The sequence below is a fragment of the Trichoplusia ni genome, chromosome 7 (genome assembly GCF_003590095.1).
Source record: "Trichoplusia ni isolate ovarian cell line Hi5 chromosome 7, tn1, whole genome shotgun sequence".
Taxonomy (NCBI): Eukaryota; Metazoa; Arthropoda; class Insecta; order Lepidoptera; family Noctuidae; genus Trichoplusia; species Trichoplusia ni.
Window position 1 is genome coordinate 7,734,250 of NC_039484.1, and position 19,808 is coordinate 7,754,057.

A 19,808-nucleotide genomic window follows, 5' to 3' on the forward strand; every position below is an offset into this window, starting at 1 on the left:
ACAATCGAGTCATATATATTTATATGACTCGATTGTCGTAATGAACGAACTTTGTAAACCTTGCAGGTTTGTACGGAACCCTCGGTGCGCGAGTCCGACTCGCACTTGGCCGGTTTTTTTTTCGCGCTTTGCTCTTCACTGGCTAAGTACGTAGTGCCTTAGCTAAATGGAATGCACCTGTTTTAATTTAGCATATTTATAAATACGTAATAGATTGTTACCCATACAATGCTTTTAGTGCATCCTTGCCATGTATAACATTGATGCATGAAAAAAAACAACTGCTTTCGTAACAGATTTCGATAATTCCGAAAAGTAAAAAATGGATTTTGGATTTGTTGCTAAATGCTGTTGCTCACTGAATACATTTAGTTATTATTTACGAAGAATATCCACCACAATTTAGAAAACCAAGTAACCGATATTTTTACAACCTATTTGATTAAATAAAAATGAATCGAATAATTTGTTTTTGCCGGAAAATTCAAATACACTATATTAATAATCTAGTTTTTCCCAACTTTACCAATAATTTCGGGCATGGCGATCACTTCGACTCCTAGTCAGTATTTTGGCACTCATGCCCAAAGATGGCTTACGAAGCCTCTTCTAAAATAAACTTCAACCACAAAAAAACTACAGCAGTCTGACCAGATCCTCGTCTTCCGAACTTGTGCGAAGCTTCTTATCAATTCTATACCTAAGTTAGGTGGGCGTGCCATGTTTACCAGCATTAAGATAAAACCTATTTTCCGCATTTTGTTTTTCCTGACACATTACGTCATTGCCTGCACATACGCAAGCAAGTTCTGAGATACAAATCTATGATTATTATCACTGCTTCGTCAAATTGACTAAGCTTAGCAGATAATGTCTGGTTGTGTTGTATTATCGTAAACGTTCCATGACAGTATTGGGACTTTTTTGGGTAAGACGGGTGATTTTTCATGGACACCCGCTCCCTCGGGGAGAGAACGGGTAGTGTCAGACTCTTACTGCCTAAACCTGAACCGCCGTGCTACGTCATACGCGTTTTAGTCTCGATATATGACAATGCGTTGTAATTCTTCATGCAGGCTGCATAGGAGCCTACCACCGGCTTTTAACAAGCTTAAAGCTTAAACTTAGACTCCGAACATTCCTCTAGAAGTCTTATTTAAGGATAAGTGTGGGTAATTTGTGGGCCCCTGAGATTGATAAAGAAAATACGAGTTACTAAAAAAAAAAAACAAATCAAATTGTATCTTTTAAGCTGTTCGTGCGCTAATGTTTCAGTTCGGCACAGGCTTGAAAAAATAGAAAACAATTGAGGTTTAATCGCGCTTGCTTAAATGATTTTCCAATATTTAAATCCAGGTATCCTCACGATGTTTTCCACCTCTAGCCGCAATAAATGTCTCGTACCATAACATATCTTTCTAAAGGTCACCATATCTCAGGTCGCCCTGTCACCCCGCCACATGTTACACGTTTTACATAACATGTTACATTATACGTAGACACGTGATTCACGTGATGGTCACACGTGAGATAACTCCCGTGATAACTTCTGTTTGGAAAATATGCAGCGGTAAACAGAAAAAAATGAATAAATTTCTTATTATAAACGGTGTTGTGTTTTGGGAGTTTGATTCTATTTTGTTTTCTGACTAGGTTTAAAGACCGCGTTTTTAAATTCCCTGAAGCAAATGTAGAAGTAAGATAGCGTATATCATAAAGGTACTAATAGGTCTATGCCCCTATACCATTAACGCGAGAAAGCCTAAGGGGTATGGAGATGATATGTCGTTCCCTATAATCACGTGGCTTTGACATACCATCTTCATACAATCAAGTATTCTCAAACAGGTTTTCTTTCTCTTTTACCAAACCTGAAAGGACCCTTGATTAGAAGTCTGAAGTATCATTTTGTTGTCTCTGGTTTCAGTATAACACAAGGCGTATTTTTTGACGAATTCCGATCAATACAAAAATTGGAAATCACCTTACAAAAATGTCAAACGCAGAAATGTATGAAGGACTTGGAGCCAAAAAAATCACCGTTATTACCACTCGATCTGTTAACTTTCAAATAATGATTATAAAAATGACGCATAATGATTGATTGTACTTACGACAGAATATGCCTTACTATACATACTTATGCAAAACAGATGTTTAAGCCGGAAATGTTAAGATAATCCAATTGTCATCTTTGCATGCATACTTGAAATCGATAAGATCATTAAAATCGATAACTTGTCGACACTACTCACAGCTGTTTATCGCATCGATACACATCTCTTACATATGCAAGGATATGCGAAACATGGAATAATAAATCTGCGCACATGTCAGCTTTGCATGTCTAATTTCATGATTATAATCTTCAATGTACTTGTCAGACTTTGAAGAGATTTCTCTTGCTGTTACCCCCCGTATTGCTGTATTACATAAGCACTTCCCGCTTGTGTTTTTATAAGCAGTCTTTTAAAATTGGAATCGCAAGTCTCCGAATTGATCTTAATAGTAGAATGAACTGCAACGAAATTTTGTCCAAATCTTATTTGATTATCACTGGGAAGACAAAAATATTTATACCGGATTTGCGTGTGCCATTATCCTCAACTAGTTATCGACATAATTCCTATATAATAGTGCGAACAAACAGATACATAGAAGTTGATTAAAAGGAAATTACAGTTCCATACTTTGTATACTTAATAATATTTATGGACTAATGACTCACTTATTTATTATTTCTTACATATAGATGTGAGGAATATTAACCAGCCTATTCATGTCCCATTGGTCTCTGGCCTCTTCCCGTATAGGGAATGTTCAGCATTGCTCACTGCGGATTGTTAATTTCTGATTCCAATGTTTAAAATCTAGGTTTTCTCACCACGTTCTCCTTACCGTGTCTCAGTGCTGTCTTACAAGCATTAAGGTTTAAAAACTTTAAGAATTCACATTGGCAGTTACCTTCATTTAAATGGAACCTGCACCTTATGCACACTAATCCATATTTAGAACCACAACATTTCTGACATAATGGCGACTGTTCTATAAAACGATTTGACGATCCCGTGGACATCCGGCGGAATCATTTTATTGCCAATGTCCTGTATTTGCTGTCATAACACCTTTGATGAGATTCAACGGAGATAGGTCGATTTAAATAGAACCTAGAAATTGATATTCATCGTATTAGTTCTTATGATTGATCAACAACTTGCTGACAAAGTTTTTAACTGCCCTGTGGGCCTCTGAAGTGCCGTAACTCATTCTAAAAGAAATCTCAGATATGCTAGTTTACTCATAATGTTTCACCGTTTTTACCAAGTGATGATTACTTTGTAATACGCCCATGTATTCAAAAAGACATTGAATGATTGCTGGGATTCGAACATACGACTTTTCACTTGACAAGACAGGCGAATGGTCACCATATCCCCATTAACATTCAGCTATCTGGTTATAACATACCTAATAATGTAGAAGATGTAGGTAACAAGGGATTTTCCTGACATAACCATACTGAGGTTATCTAAATAGTTTTTACCTAATAAGTACCTATTAGTATTTACCTGGTATTTTCAAATCGCAATATTTTTACCGTTTCATTTTACGCAACTATTGTTAGTATGTTTATGATAATAATATAAGCAAATATCTCTGTTGCTTGTTTTTAGTTTTATTAAGGAAGTCTTCCTGATGTTTTAGCTTGAAATACGGCATTATTTTGTGATTATACTATCTGATGAATTATCACGTTGATGCCGTGTTCTGTTATCATTAGAAATTGTTATCTAATGCGCAATGCAAAGTGCTGCTGAACTTACAATAATATATTTAAGCCGATGAAGTGTACTTGAATAGAATTATGTTTTAATATTGCAACTTTACGAGTGGATCGATTGCTGGTTAAGCTTACGGTAACTGACTAGCGATTTTCAATAAATAATTAAATTCCTAGATCAAGTTCCGCTTTAGGATACGTCCTTTCAGCCCACAAAAAGCCTAAGTTGAACAGACATGATTTTAAAGTGAATTACAAAGATAAGAACTTGAAAAAACAAGTTATAAAACCCCAACTAAACTTTAGAACTACTACATAACGCTCTTCGTAAGCAAAGTAAATATTTTCCAAATGAATTATCTACGTAAATCTAAGAAAAACAAATAATTATTTTATCAAAAAATGTATTAATATATGACAAATAAATGGCGCCAAAAACAGCACAGCTTAAGGCTCGCTTTACCACCTGGCACCACTTAAATATTAGATAAATATTTATCGAAGCACGTCATTTTTTATGACGTGAAACCTTTATAAAACTGTATTACGTCAAACGGACTGATAACTTCTTGACAATTGACTTCTGCTGTCAATAACAACACTTTGATTGAAGACGCTAATCTTTTGACATATGAGGATTGTAGGATTAATAGTATGTCTAAATAAAATTAAGCTTTACAGTTTAAACTGCACTGATTTGATCCCCCGTAGGAATAGCGTTTGTGTGATTCATAAATGCTTTTCCGGTGTCTTTAAATATGTGTTTTTGACTGTCTTGTAAGTTTGTGGATCCCTTGGCGACATAAAATCTTCTTCGTTTTCTTTTGCTTAAATGAAATATTAAGACGAGAATAAGCATGTACTAAAAAAAAACATCTTTTTCGATATCAAAAGTGGGAAACGTGCCTCGAAGGCTATGCAGCATTGCCACGTTGAATGCCATGCTTCCATGCTTGCCGGGTGGAGTCAACTTACAACTACATGATCGAAACAAGACAATGCTCCGAATGTACTTTTCCTATATTGCTTTGTCTTTGTTTCACCACGAACATAAAATCTCATCGTACTGATTTCTTGAAAATGATGCAACATTTTAAGAATCGGGAATCATCCATCTTAGCTGTGAAAAGATTGTGTAAACTGATTATTGGTTATTTTTAACCTGTTATTTCGTAAAACTTTTAAGATCACTTTACCTACTCTGAGAAACCAGACCAACGGGACCAACCTTAGTAAACCAAGTAAATAACTGACTTACCCTTACACATTTCAAAAGGCAGATTTTTTTTATTCTCTTTCGACGTTTATCCTGTAATTGACAAGCGAGGAAAGTACAGTCATCTTCAAAATTGAAAACACAATCTTAATATTCCTAATCGCTTATCAAAATCTTGAACTTGATTGAATTGTTTCCGATAACAATATCAATTTGTATCTTTATTCAACCGTAACGTTATTATTGTAAGCTATAAAGTAGTCATTAGTCGATCGACTGCCGATTTCAATCGACGCGACGGCACGGCGGCGCGGCTCTATTAAAACCGCGTTCAGAAATTACGCGCCAATTTAAAAGCGTGTTGTTAAATTGGAAAAAGTGGAAAGTTTTTGACTTGAAAAGTGTGTTGTGAATAAGTTTATAAGTTTAATATTGACGTTTAAGAAAAGTGCAATTAATACTTACTAAAATATTTAGGGTACTTAAATTGTATACGGTATGTATATATAAAAAAACCTGTCCGATCAATTAACGGGTTGTATTGCAGCGTTAAATTATAAAGTACTTGCGATAATCAAATTGCGAAATTGAAAAAAACAACTAAAGAATAAATTTTCTCTAATATCGTATAGATTACCTGTCATTACTGAATTAATACTTCATGACAACTAGGAAACTTCCTAAAACTGAGTTTTCATACTTTAGGTAAAATTCCCAAAATTCAGGGTAATATTTATCGTCAATGTTGCACTTACGAAGTATACTTTGGTTTTGCTTTTTTCCGTCCTTTTCAAGTCTCTTATTTGTGTTTAAAGGATCAAACAGGCTTTTTTTACCTAGTGTATATTATGTCACTCTATGTGCATCTAGAAAGTTACCTATTATTATTTCTGCTATCCATTTCTCACTACGGGAAACTTCGATCATATTGTTTCTATTACATGATTAATTATTTAAATATGGCCAAGATACAAGGCAATACTTTTCCCATAGCTGCAGTATCGTGCTACTCGTAGTAACCTTCTTTCATAAATCATTGTTTTATAATTATGAATTTACGATATAAGGTAAATCAGGTTTTAATTCATCAGTCAATTTTAGGTGTGACAAATACGCTATTAATTTACCTTACGTTTAATAGAATTATTCGTCCAATGGAATTGCAAATCCGGTCATAGAAGTAAACAAATTTTACAAAAAGAAAAATTCATATCATTCAATTCATTCTTCTGTTTTCTCATATGAAAGTTTTCCGTCGTGCAAAGCCGGTCTTTAACGATCTAAGTTTAAATATGATATTATGATTAAATTATATAGATATTGTTTTTGAAAATACTCCTGTCACGATGTACGGAGTTAAAATACTCCGAAACGGCTCGACCGATTGTTATGAGTGCATAACAATCGGTCGGGTGCAAATAATTTTGAGCGCATATTCGGTAGGTCTGCCCTTTTTTATTTTTTCTGCTCTATAGCAAAACAACGTTAAGTAATATTATAAACTCTATCCAACCATATGTTAAATCTCAAGCTCTTTAAATTCGTTTAAATTGTTTTGTTGTGCATTAAAAGAAACCAAAATACTAAATTGAAAATTTTGCAATAATTTTCACAATTATTTGTGTTTTTAACAATTCTTAAAACTACTTACCAAGAAGTCTCATTGGTACTACTTTAACAGAATCTCCTAGATAAATCCTAATGTCCCCTAGAACTAGATAACCCTCATCTATCCAACGCGAGATGTAAATATACGAGTTGCAATACATTGTCGTGTCGAACAGCTCGAGTATCAACAATCGTAAAACATAGCCGGCAATGTATAAGCAACTCACAAGTTTCTCTCATCGTCCGTCTAAACCTTAAGTTATCGACATTATCAGCCCACCGTCTCGTGAACATCACGCGAGATTACCACAGGGTTATTTTTCCATTATTTTAAAAACATTTCATAATCTGTAATCTAAAGTTGTTGAGGTATTACACACACACTTGAGATCACAATTGTATTTGAGATAGGTAAAAGGCTTTGAAAATAATACCAGCCAGTAACTGTCCCACGATGGTTTTTTAAACAAAGAATATATTAGTATTTGTTTTTTTTTTCTTTAATAGGTACCATATGTCATTTGTTTTTTTTCTAATGTGTTGTCTGTAATCCTTATTCTTAATGGGCCGAAGGTCACCTGTGGATCAAAGGCATGCGAATAGTTAGAAAATCCGCCGAGTTTTTTATTTGTCTTCCCTTGTTAGTATGTCTGATCGGAGTTATCGGTTTTGCATGCCCTTGGCTGAATTTAATCTCAATGTAAGCCCTTTTATTTGGCACGGCGGGAAAATTCTAGTAGATGCTCCCTCATCGGCTAACTCCCTCGCTGCTTTATCCACATTTTGTAAATGAAAGGAAATGCGTATAAATTTTTCATACTGTGAAATAAGCATGTCCTTCTATAATTAGTAAGCCGTGCTGATCAGGTATACACCTGTAAAATTTAACTCTTGTATTAACTACTGCGGTAATTAACTGGGTTCAACATTCTTTCATTATTGTTATTTAAATATTAAAGAATATCAATGATTACAATATGAAAATCTATATTTAAATAGAAAAAATATAAGCACTAAATTTAAAAATAAAAATAACCGGAAAATACCGCATTGTTTTCTTTTCAAATAAGATACAGGGATTAAAATGTTTTATCGTAGTGTTGATGCCACTGCGGTAGGTAGGCAACGTGATGGTTGTACAGAGCATATATGATATCATGAGTAAATAACAATTACCACCAACAAACTATGTTTGTTTAGACATGTTTGCCGTTCTATGTATAGAGTCACTTTCGTACGTAGTGGTTATTCCAATTTATTTTCATGAATTGTTTGCCATGGATATGCGTTCGAGTCCGCGTCGAGAATGCAGTTGTGATAAAAAATAAGAAATACCCGAGAGTATCCTAACACCAGGTTTCTTATCAAATGGACTCAAATTGAAATTTCAGTGCGCTTCAATTTAAGCAGTAGTAATATTTGAATATTTGCATATATTCAGTTATTCTTCCCCGCTTTCACCTTCCATAACTTGCAAATCGCTTAACGCAACACCCATTCTTTTTGGCGTCGGGAGTTACAAAGGAGACTGGTATTCAATCCAAAGTTCACTTTTTACATCGAACTGTTCTGGTGAAGTACTTCGCTCCGTGTAAAACACTGTTACTTAGATTCATCTGGTTAGTTTGGAACATCCAACACAGTTCGGAAAAGACTATAAGGAAAAGGCTAGGTTGATAATGATGATCAAGAACTATCCATAGTAACGTTATTTGGAAACAAACGTACCTTAATTACAAATATGTATGTACGTAACTTATCCTAATCCATCAAAATCCAAACTCCTTAATTAGGTAACACGGCGATTAATCTTACTATGGAAAACCATGCCCTTCGCTTGTTTGTTTGATGTAACTAACGGGCAAACAAACTAAGGGCAATATGTTACAAGTACGTTATCTTCATAGTAATTCTGTAGTAGATATATTAGGTAGAGCTTTCAATTATTCTATGGCATCACTAAGGAAAGTATCTTGAGGAAACTTGGATTTCCAAATGTTGGAATCTGAAATCCCTCAGTGAGCGTGATGCGATGCACGCTAGGGATGATCACTCAGGCTGACGTGATGATCAATGCTCAAATCTTCTAAATGGAAAGAGGCGTGTACCTAGATTGGGAACAATTATATGCTGGTATTGTTAATATACATTGGGTAGGATTTTTTTCAAACAGGAAGTTATTGAGTCATGTTTTACAATATGAATGAACTCTGAAAACACAGCGATTATCAAATTCTGTATGAATATAGACCAAACAATTGACATTAAAACAGTTCATTGTTCATGCAGTAATGACCGAAAATTTGACAGGCTTTTTGGAGATTCCAATCTCGAAATATTGAATCAACGAGGTTTGGAGTTCGTACTGAATACTTTTCGATAGCATTTGCCTTCTTTATAGTGTCTATGGTTTGCGCTTAATCAAGAAAAGCTCAATCCGCCAAACTACCCCTCATATGTCTCATCACATCCTTTGCCGAAGTCCCGGGATAGCTTGCACCGACAGAAAATATTCCACCACGATCTCTTTACCTACAAACCTACGCCGTAAATTAAATTTAGCGAATTACCTAACATTTGCAAACTGTTACTATTTGTCCAATGTATCAAAGCCTATTTAATATCTTAAATGTATATTTACCATTAGATCCATCATAATCTTTCAACATTACATATTTTATCATTTTATCTTTTCAGTAGTGGCAATGAAAATGTATATAACGGTGTGGTATTTATATATTTTCTATATTTTGCGCTGTGATCGTGGATAGTGAAGTTTTTGTGGCAAGATGAAAAGTGAACAAAGTGATAAAAGCACTATACTTCGGTAATTTATTTCATTCAAATCTAATTGTTTGGCGTGATTAATAACAACGTATTGCTTTCTATAACACATTGACACGTGACTGCGCCGAATTTGGGAGTGTATCGCTGGACTATTGACTAAAGCTTACAGTTTCGTAGAAAAGTACTTTGCTTCCCAAGTGACTATGTCGAAATGTCAGAAAGTATGAACTAATATCGATTGTGTGTCGAGATGTACGAGTTATCCCAGTTGTCAGATCAATCAAAGTCTTTGCCCTTAAATTATACCTAATTGACATTAATTGACTAGCTACAAAGCCGTTCCTTATTGCTTATGCGGATTGATTAAGAATCTAGTTTAAAAGAACAAATTCGCCCTTCCAATAGTCTTATAAAAAAGGCGTTACTAATACTAAGAGTTGTTATACGTTTTGCAGAATAAGAAAACAAATGAATCGTATGATTAGTTGTGACGTCAAGAATTGAAATTGTTGCCAAATCTTGCGGGTTTTTTTTCATATAATATATGCTGAGGATAGCATGAATGTTAGGACGTTCGTACGCGGGGCAACGATTACGTAAATCTCCGATTAATTGACTTTAGTTTACAAACGAATACTGCTAGGTACTGAAACTTATAGATATTCGTCTAAAATCTCTCTCGTTGGGCGCCATCTTGTTTCGGAGTATCAGCCCCGTGCAGAAAGCTAAAAGTTACACTCGTAATAACGAAAATTACCCGTGCCTAATATAGCCCGCCTAATTATAGGATATTACAATCATCAATAATAAAAGTATATTATAGTGATGAGGATGTGAAAATAATAGCCTATGTCAAAATGACAGCGGTTGACGACTAGGGCTGTCTTCAAAAACGGAGGGATACGCTATGATATTTTTTATTAAGGTCCTCTATGTCTGCCCACTAGTTGCTCAAGTTCCAATGTGAGAAGGATAGTAGATATAGAATATTAGGTCTGTAGATCTGTAGGCTCATAAGTATAACATAGCAACTTGTTGTAATAACTACCTTATATTTATAAGACTATATTGACAGTATAAGTTTATTCTAGATACAACTAGTGTTACAAAATATATACAATTTACGTTATATTTACTTCAAAAGTAAATAAGATCTGGACCTATGTGATAATCTTCCTAGTGATGCTTTAGTGTAAATAAAAAGAAAGAAAAAGTGTTAAAAATGAGAAACGGTGAAAAGGGAGCAGATTGGGAAAAGGAGAAACTGGACCCTGATAGATGGTGAGTCTAGAATTCATGGAATCTATATATCTATCTTCTGTTCTTCTTATTCCTTTATTTCATAAAGAAAAAAATATCACCTCTTTAAACTGGTCAGTATGGCCGTAGAACGTAAGCCTGCAACAAGATAATTTAAAAAAAGTTGCGCTGTCAAACGTTCCCGCCAAATTATTTGTCAAAATAGTAAAGTGCTAAAAGTCGCACCGAAGACAAATAATTCGAATTATTGTCTTGAATTACTTACAAAATGTTTCTTAAAGTTTTTAAGAACGTTCTTTGTAGTTTTCAGAAGGTACTGTAATATATTTCCCACAAATTATTTGATAAAATATTGAAGTGCTAAAGGACGCACCGATGCTTGTTATTTTCTATTATTGCTATCCCTTACATTTCCAAACTATTTACCAGTTAAAGTGCTAAATTGTGCACAAAATACGCTAATAGTTTACAGTATACCATTTAAATAATGTTCTTACCGAATTATATTACCATATGATAAAGTGCTAACATACGCACGCATGTGAAGCAAATAATTTTGAGTCAATGCGACATTTAGATTGAAAGAGAATATCGACAGATGACAATTTATATTAGTACAGTTGATTCCTTTGCCGTTCCTCTGACCTACTTTATAACTTACTGACCCTGGTTTGCGGAGTGGGAGTTTTTGAGTTATCATAAAGCACACTCAACGTGAAATGCACAAATAACGTGGCTTTCTGTAGGTAAAAAAAAACGCCAATATCGATTCAGTAGATCCAGAGATTACCTATTATCTTACCAACTTACAATCTTTACCTTTCCAACCAATTCACCGGCATCTTTTTATTTTTGTGACTTCAGAACTTTTGACTGGGTAAACTGACATTGTCTATTAAATTCTTTTTATATTTAGGTAACACAGAACAGCTGTCATTTGGTCCCATAAAAAATTTGACAGTTTGACTTGTTCAATTTTATTTAAGGTCGTAACTTGTAAAAATATTATTATCATATTCGTGTAAGTACATAATAGATTTAAAAACTAGGTGTATAATTCGACAAACGCAGTTAACATTGATTTATAAACATTTCACCTTGTCGGCTGCACGGAAAATGTGTAGTGGAATATAAGGATCTAAGCACTACCTTGATATTTATATATATCAGGTTTATTTTATATAACTGCTACCTGCTTTTAGAGTGACGTACCCCAAGGGTAAAAACGGCACTCTTATACTGAGTCGCAGCACGCTGTCTTTCCGTCTGTCTGTCCGTCTCCTGGCTGTATCTCGAGAACCGTGATAGACAGATAAAATTTTGAGTGATGAAATATTTCTGTTGGCGCTTTAACAACGAATACTAAAAATGAAAATCAAGGCTAAGCAATGGTTCTAGCGGTTAAATATTTGTTGGGTGATAAGTGACAATTTCATTTACGATTATATCGCATAAGCATTTTCTTCCTATTTGCTGGGAGCCCTGTGTCGCAAATTTGACTCGCACTTGCGCCAAAATTTTAAAGACAATGCCTCGGTATACCTATTATACCTCCCTCGGTATAACTTTAAAATAACACATGATTTGCACACTCAATGTATCAGATTCCATAAACTAATTGAACTTTGGCCCGTATGTTTGTAAAACAGCGATAATTACAATTATAATTGCCATTTGTATGATATTACACATGATAAAATAATTCCATTGTGTATAAATGTGTTTTAAATTAATGTTAAACAAAAAGAATAATTGCACGGAGCAAAAACATTCTGATATTTAATTAAATACTAAAAAACTTGAGGTGAAAGAAAGTAAAGGAGCATTTCAATTAAACTTTGTGCTCAATGGAAATTAAAGTTACCCTAGACTACCTAGACTAACCTAGACTACCTAGTCATCTTCGATAAGCGATGCCTAAAATAGACCTACTTGCAATTATAGAAACGATAGCTAATGAAAGAAGTTATTCAAGGAGGAATTCAAAAGCACTAGCCTTATCAATACACGGCTGCAAGTAATTGAGAGTTTTGGATCAAAAAGGGTTTTAGCAAAATAAATCATTAAAACAGTATGATGTCCACGATTTAATTGTGTGTCGACAAATTTGAAAACGGACACTGATTAAAATTGTAGTCTTGCGCCTGATCGTATTTAGTTAGCAATATGTAGTGGCTCATAATTGTAATCACACTATCTGCTCAGGCGCTCTGATTTACATATAAAATAAGAAAAAGGACTGAGTATATTATAAAATATATAGCAACGTATTTATATTTTTGAACTCTGTATTCTGTACCACCATCGAAACGCGTTTAAACAAAAAGATAAGGCAAAGGCTGAAGACTTTCATTAATTATTTTGCACTCACAAAGGATGGCGAGAAAACCAGATTCTTTAACGATATACATACATGTGAATAAATAAAGTACCTACTATTAGTACAAAACAATGTGCATCGTGGTCTTTGTAATATGTGTGACTAAGTACTTGGGTTCACTGGCATCACAATATGACTCCTGTTGTTAAACTCTACATTGTAAGCGAATAATAAATTAATGATCCGTTTAAAAAATATTAAACCTCTTCTGATTTCTATGCCCAAATAAAAGATTTCTCAGATGCAGTGTGGTACTGGTAAGTAGTAAAAAATGATAAAAGAAAATCTTTCTACACTTAGGGTGTGTCAGCAATGGACGCTGATGGTGATGATAAGTGGCTTTATATCATGAAGTTAATTTCCTAGTAAAGATGATTTTTTTCCCCGATATTAAGGAATTGTCCACATCGCGGTGATTCCACAAACATTCAAGTCACATGCACGGTGACATAGCTAGACTCAAGATAAAATGCACATAATAAGCGTGGATCGGGGCGGGTATTTATATACACTCCCGTAATAATTTAAGATTATGTTTTAAACTAATAAGGTTATATACCAAGAAGTGGGTACATGTCACAAAACCCCATACCTAGTTACATTTATCATTACGACGATACAGGTTGTCCCAGAAATTACCGCCAATTATACGCATACTCCATGTAGCATCTAGATGTGCAAATACTAGGGCATAGAAAATACTGGGCCATAATAATCATTTGACAGTAATTGATAGTCGGTGGTTCGGAGTTTGTCATGTACGCAACATATGTGTTTTGTGAACCCTTTATCAAACAGTGCCAGTAGGACAAACTCATTGTTTCTGGTTTCTACTATAACTAAATATGTATAATGGCACTGACGGTTCTACCTACATATAGACGATGTAGCGTGTTGTTCAGTTTTATAATACGAGTAACGAATGTCGAAGGGGTGGAGTGAGTTTATAATGAAATGGTTAAGATGCTTAAATGGGTAGTTACACTACTTATGTAATTTTATTGAAGCGAGTATTAGATGCCTTGGTTTTGATACCTGATGGTACTTCTACATGCACATTTTTTGCCTAAGACTGAGGATAATTCCAGACTCCTACCGGTCGGACTTTTTTCCGTTTTCTGCCACCGTTATCCAGACGGGGACGAGTTTGTAAAGATCCGCAACATCACAACAATTGTTTTTTTTACTATCCTTTAAAAGTTTACTTTACCTTCGCACTGAAGACGGCAGATACTTCTTCTACCGGGTAAACCCACCGGAATTGTAGTAGTGGGTTCCTAATACAATATCGCAAACCCCCCCAAATTCACCGCAGTTTTTTGTTACAAGGGGAAAATTCTACAAACTTCTACTTAAAGCACCAGAGTACTTCACCATTCCCTTCTGCCTGTTTCTCCATAGAAACTTGACGCGATCCTAACCTAATCTTAACGGGGAAACATACAGCAGATTAGACTGTTTTTCCTACTATTTATTTAACATATGCTACGTAGTTACTCTTAGTTTCAAACAACCATTGTTCACACTAGTTTTACTTATCTAGAATTAACAAATGTCTTGGTAAATACTAACTGAAATGAGACAAAAGACTGATGATATATCTATGCATGTAATGTAAGAAGAGCATACAATGAGAGCATAAATAATTTATCGAATCTTTGTACTAAGTTTGAAGTGTCACTTGGTCGGCCATCTTTCCTGAATGCCTGTTGAAAGAATAGTCCTTCTTTGAGCATAGTCTTTGACTGTTTCATCCCATTTAGAAACAGAGAGTCTACTTATCTTAAAATACTGTAGCAGAATCACAATTGTTTAAGATTGGATTCTATGAGATTGGCATAGGACCAGAAAAAGTCCTACCATAAAGTGAGGCTAAAAACCTGCACCAGGGAGGCAAAGGTTGTAAATCAATCATTTCGTAAACAAGGTAAAATACGTGTATTCGTTACATTTCCAACACGCCTGTCAATAATAAATCGATTTCGAAACCAGAGAGGTATTTTTCACGCGTACCTAGCTAATGTACGCAACAACTGCCTTGATACGTTTAAGACCATTACGAATCACTATAGGCTAAGGTAAGTTAAGAAAAAGGCAGTATTCATTTGGAGCTATCCTAGCTAAAACTCATAAAGTTATACACGGTGATTTTTTTGTCGTCTTACAAAAGCGGCCCAGTTCATGTATCCGACGTAAAATACCCCTAGGCGCGATTTTTTTTTTTTATCATGAACTAAGATAATACATAAGTACCAAGAAAAATTAAACAAGAGAAATCTGAAAATACTCTTAAAAATGATCAAAACTTCGCCGCCCGCGCCTCTCACCATTGTTACAAGGCTCGGACCGCGCTCGTAACAGAGCTGTATTTCTAAAAAACTACAAATTGCATCATAATATTTAATAAAAATTGCATTTTAAATTTATTCAAATCTCATAAATACCTATTTTTTTTTATCATGAACGTATTCTAGTCATTGGATACATGAACTGGGCTGCTTTTGTAAGACCACTAAAAATCAAGGTGTATAATACTAGATGTTCCAGGAAACGTTGTTTTGCCATACAATTAAGTTTTAGAGAGAAAAAAGGCAGTGTGAAAAAGGAAGTGTGGCACATGTGCTCTGTTAAATTATATAGTAATTATGACGTAGTTATTACACAAACAGCAATAATTTTATGAACGTGCTTCTTTGATTATAATGACCAGTATCATCATAAGGAAATATACTTGATTTTTACATAATCAGTGTTAATATACAAGCCACGATAGTCTTGTAAGGGTTTTAGAAAAATAATATTTTATAGATTAGGTTATTTTTTTACACTTAAAAATGAAGTCCGACATTTGTATACGTTACATTTTAAATTTGAAATTTAAAAAAGAGTTGAAATGCTAAACATCCTAAATCCTAAATGCGGGAGTCGTTTTCTTTTAAAAAGACAAGAGAAAGAAAGTAAATGAAATAAATGAAAAAATGTATTTGCATTTTCCATATTTTATGCGATTAAATCGAAATCTAAATGAAAACCGGTCAAGTGCGCGCCGGACTTGCTAGAGAGGGCTCCGCAGTCCGCACAAACAAACAAAAAAGCTTATTTTTTAACTTTGCCCATCGAATTTACAACCGTACCAATCGTTCCTTAACCTAGATATTTTTTATTTTGTCTTACGCGTATTTATTGGGATAGCCAGACTAGTTTCGGTTCCAACCGGAGTCGAGTCGCGAGTCGTAATTGAATTAATATTCAATCACCTTTTAGACATATGTTGATTTATTGTTATTACGTCCTAATATAGATAAATAAGGGCTAATAAGCCGTTGACCGATAACACATAGATAGCAGCATCACATGACGGCTCAGTAGATAACGGGTCACGGACGATTGATTTGACTACCAACTGGCATAAATTATGTCATACTAGTAATATACATTTATAGGATTTAGTTATTTATTTTATATTCGAGGTAAAGAGAAAAAATGAATCTTGTAATGTCGTTGGCTTGTTGGTCTAGTGGTTAGTGGTCCTGACTGCTATACTGAAGTCCATGGGTTCGATTCCCCCAAAGGAAAAATCTTTGTGTGATGAGCACGATCGTTTGTTCTACGTCTGTGCGTACTTTTTCTATAAAAAATAAGTATGTTTATTAGTTCTGTAGTACTATAATATAAGCTACGATTATTATAGACTAGATGTCGTTGTGTAAAGCTGTATAAAACCGAATTTATTTAACTGGTAAGTATAAGTAACTTAAATGTAGTTCTTATAATTGAAGACATAAATGACATAATGTAGGTATCTCACCAATTTACTAAAAAAAATATAACTTTCGTATTTTCCATACTTCAAATAACTTTAAAAGTTAAATTAGGACTAAGAATTAAATCTATAACCCTAGGTAAGGAAAAAAGAAATATATTTTTAAACATCATGCATTCACTGTTCAGTTTGGTTGAGCAACCGAGTGACTTGTAATATTGTGTAATACGTTTTGTTACTTAAATTATTTCGTTTTATACATTACTTTCTCGTAGTAATAAATATATTTATATCGTACATACATATACCTATACGTGCTCACCTATATTTTAGTATAAAACTAGCTAATAAAAAATGATCTCACGTCTATCTACTCAATATTTATTGGACGTCTTATCTCTATCTAGATTTAGTCAAATACCCTATTATGGTGACCACATCGTTCACTCAAAATTTTGTACAAAATACATATTGTACAAAATAGTGTATTAATTAAATATACCAACCATCTGAATCTAAGGGATTGTCGATTTCGTCAAACTTCAACTGGCAAGGTCAGTTAATTCAAATTTCTCCAAGTAATGCCCAATAGTCGGGCGCAGACCATGACGGCTTGCGTTATCTCCAAGCCGCCTAGTTTCAGTTTAAAACTAACTGATTGCCTTGTTAAACGTCAAAACGGTATTCGTATTATAATATTATTATAACAAGCTATATCAGTTTTAAGTTCAGTTAAATTGGTGTGGTTTGTGCGAGCCCGGGAGTCGGGAGTGAATATAAAAAAAAAATATTTTTTATTAATTAATATAATATTTTTATTATTGTCGTGTGTGAATGTTTCGGTTTATTTTTCTTACTTAAATAATATATTAAAAATGGTGTTATTTTTTTATAAATTATTTGTATGCGTGTGATATTATATTTAAAATTTATTAAAATTGTGTGTGGCAATACTAAAAATGCGTATGAAAAAGACGTTTTTGATTTTTGACAAGGATGTTGATATTAATAATGAAAGCGAACCGCTACTTCGTGATGGAGACAGTGACTCTAGTGAATGGCAAGTCTTATTATTCATTATAATTCTCAAATCTTAACATTCGTTCGAATATATGGGAATAAGTTTTTTTAAACTGAGATGTATCGCCCTAAGGCAGTCACAGCTTGTCACACACACGATAAATGCCAAGTACAAAATTAAATAAGCTAAAGAAAAACAAAAAAAACATCCATCAGCATTATTACCGTACCGAACATTGCTTAACATCGATTCTTATTTTCATTATATCCGGCTATATAGACAACTGACATGCATCATATAAAAGTGCAACTGTCTATAAAGTTCCCCTTTTACCCATTGCATACACGAAACTACTTAAATATGTGTGTGCCGAATTAATGTGAACCCTATCACTAAGAAGAACGTCACGAAATATAGTGTAGTCGCTTATGAACACAATTAACTATATGTTTTGATCCAAGTATATTGCTCCTTACGTATATACGGAAATCATTTTATCTAGATAACAACATTATAATGCAAGCAAAGTATTAGATTCAAGTGCTCTTGATTTACTTGATCAACAACTATGGAATACATAGTTAATACTGCAGTACTGTTAGTACCCATATATGTATATATTTATATATATACTGGTATTAACAATAATGTCTTCACCGACTTCGGTTAATACGGCTAGTGACACAGGAGCTCCACCCAGAGCAAGATATAATAGTTATGCACAGGGTCCCAATTCTGCTATTTACAATGGCCCATAAATGAATGGAAGTTGGATTAAATTCGCACTATTCGTATTATTCTAAGCATTTTTCCAACACAATAATTTGAAATTCAATACGGGGTGGAACAATCGCGGTCGATACAATGAATTTCTAATTATTGAGTTGAAATCGTTTCTAGTTTAATCCTATTGCCATAAATTCGTCGCCCACAGTTAATACCAGAAGGGGCCCAGGGGCCCATGAGCACTTGTTCCCTTACTCTCATAACCCGATGCGACGATAATCCGACACAATGGAAAGAGATCAGGCGCTGGACCCTTATTTTCACTTGTCTTCCGAAATACACCAACTGTGATATGACCCTTTAAAATGCACGAAAAGTTGATGCGTGGACATCGAAATTGAGACCTTTGACGAATAAAGCCCTAATTCCGCATTTTACTATGGCCGGTAACTGAATGGATTATATGTGACACTCTTCGTATTTATAATGTAAAGAAAGATCCCGCCCATCTTTGCCAACTCCAGAAAACCATGATCAGATGTAATTATCTGATCAAAACCGATTACCAAACAGCAGTTAAACTCAGTGTATCCAAGGGAAACGATTGAAGGTCTTGGAGCACGCAATGAAATTAGAATCAGAAGTAGTAGCTTAGGAGTAAGAAAAAGTAAAAAAATTTCGTTTATTATGAAATTATTATTTTGAAACACTTTACATCCTGTAAAATCTCCATCTACCATAAAAGTTTATTGGTAAAAGTTGTTGCAATTTATGTTTATATAATAAAATATTTCGCTATACCACATGTTTAAAATACTAGCGGATGAGAATCAAGGTTTCGTGTTGACCTGATAATATTACTGATAACAGTTACATTTTGACGGAGTTCAAACTCCGAACGATTATATGTACATAGTAAAATGAATAAGAATGAAAACCTACAAGACAAAGTGGCTCTACCAAAACCCACACCAAGTAAAACTGATCCGTTTTGGGAGAGGGATGCCGCTCTACGTAGGATAATGCTGTGTCTCCCATCTATAAAAAATAAATGCGGACAACATCACATACATTGTTCTGAACCCAAAGTAAGTTGCTAAAGCACTTGTGTTATGGAATTCAGATACAATGAGGGTACCACAAACACCTAGACCCGGGAAAATGTAGAAACGTGAATTTTTACATTGACCCAACCGGGACCTCAGAGCTAGCGACACCTTGAAACCGGTGCGTACGCCACTCGACCACGGAGGTCGTCATCTTTTC

At 34.4% G+C, this 19,808-nt stretch overlaps 1 protein-coding gene across 6 annotated transcripts in view; it reads left to right on the top strand.

Moving 5' to 3' along the window:
* The window catches only part of LOC113496003 (solute carrier family 26 member 10), a 45,492-nt gene that overhangs the window by 13,863 nt on the left and 11,821 nt on the right, over positions 1-19,808 (top strand). The window contains exons 1-2 of one of the 6 annotated variants that reach the window (XM_026875050.1): positions 8,695-9,432; positions 10,484-10,673. The exons of 1 other annotated variant lie outside the window; for it this stretch is intronic. In XM_026875050.1, the coding sequence (XP_026730851.1) occupies positions 10,615-10,673 (59 nt within the window). In that variant the 5' untranslated portion in view covers positions 8,695-9,432; positions 10,484-10,614. Of the gene's footprint in view, positions 1-8,693; positions 9,433-10,467; positions 10,674-17,701; positions 17,856-19,808 lie in introns of those variants that run through there. 4 more of the 6 variants (XM_026875048.1, XM_026875049.1, XM_026875053.1 and 1 more) reach the window with 4 other exon arrangements.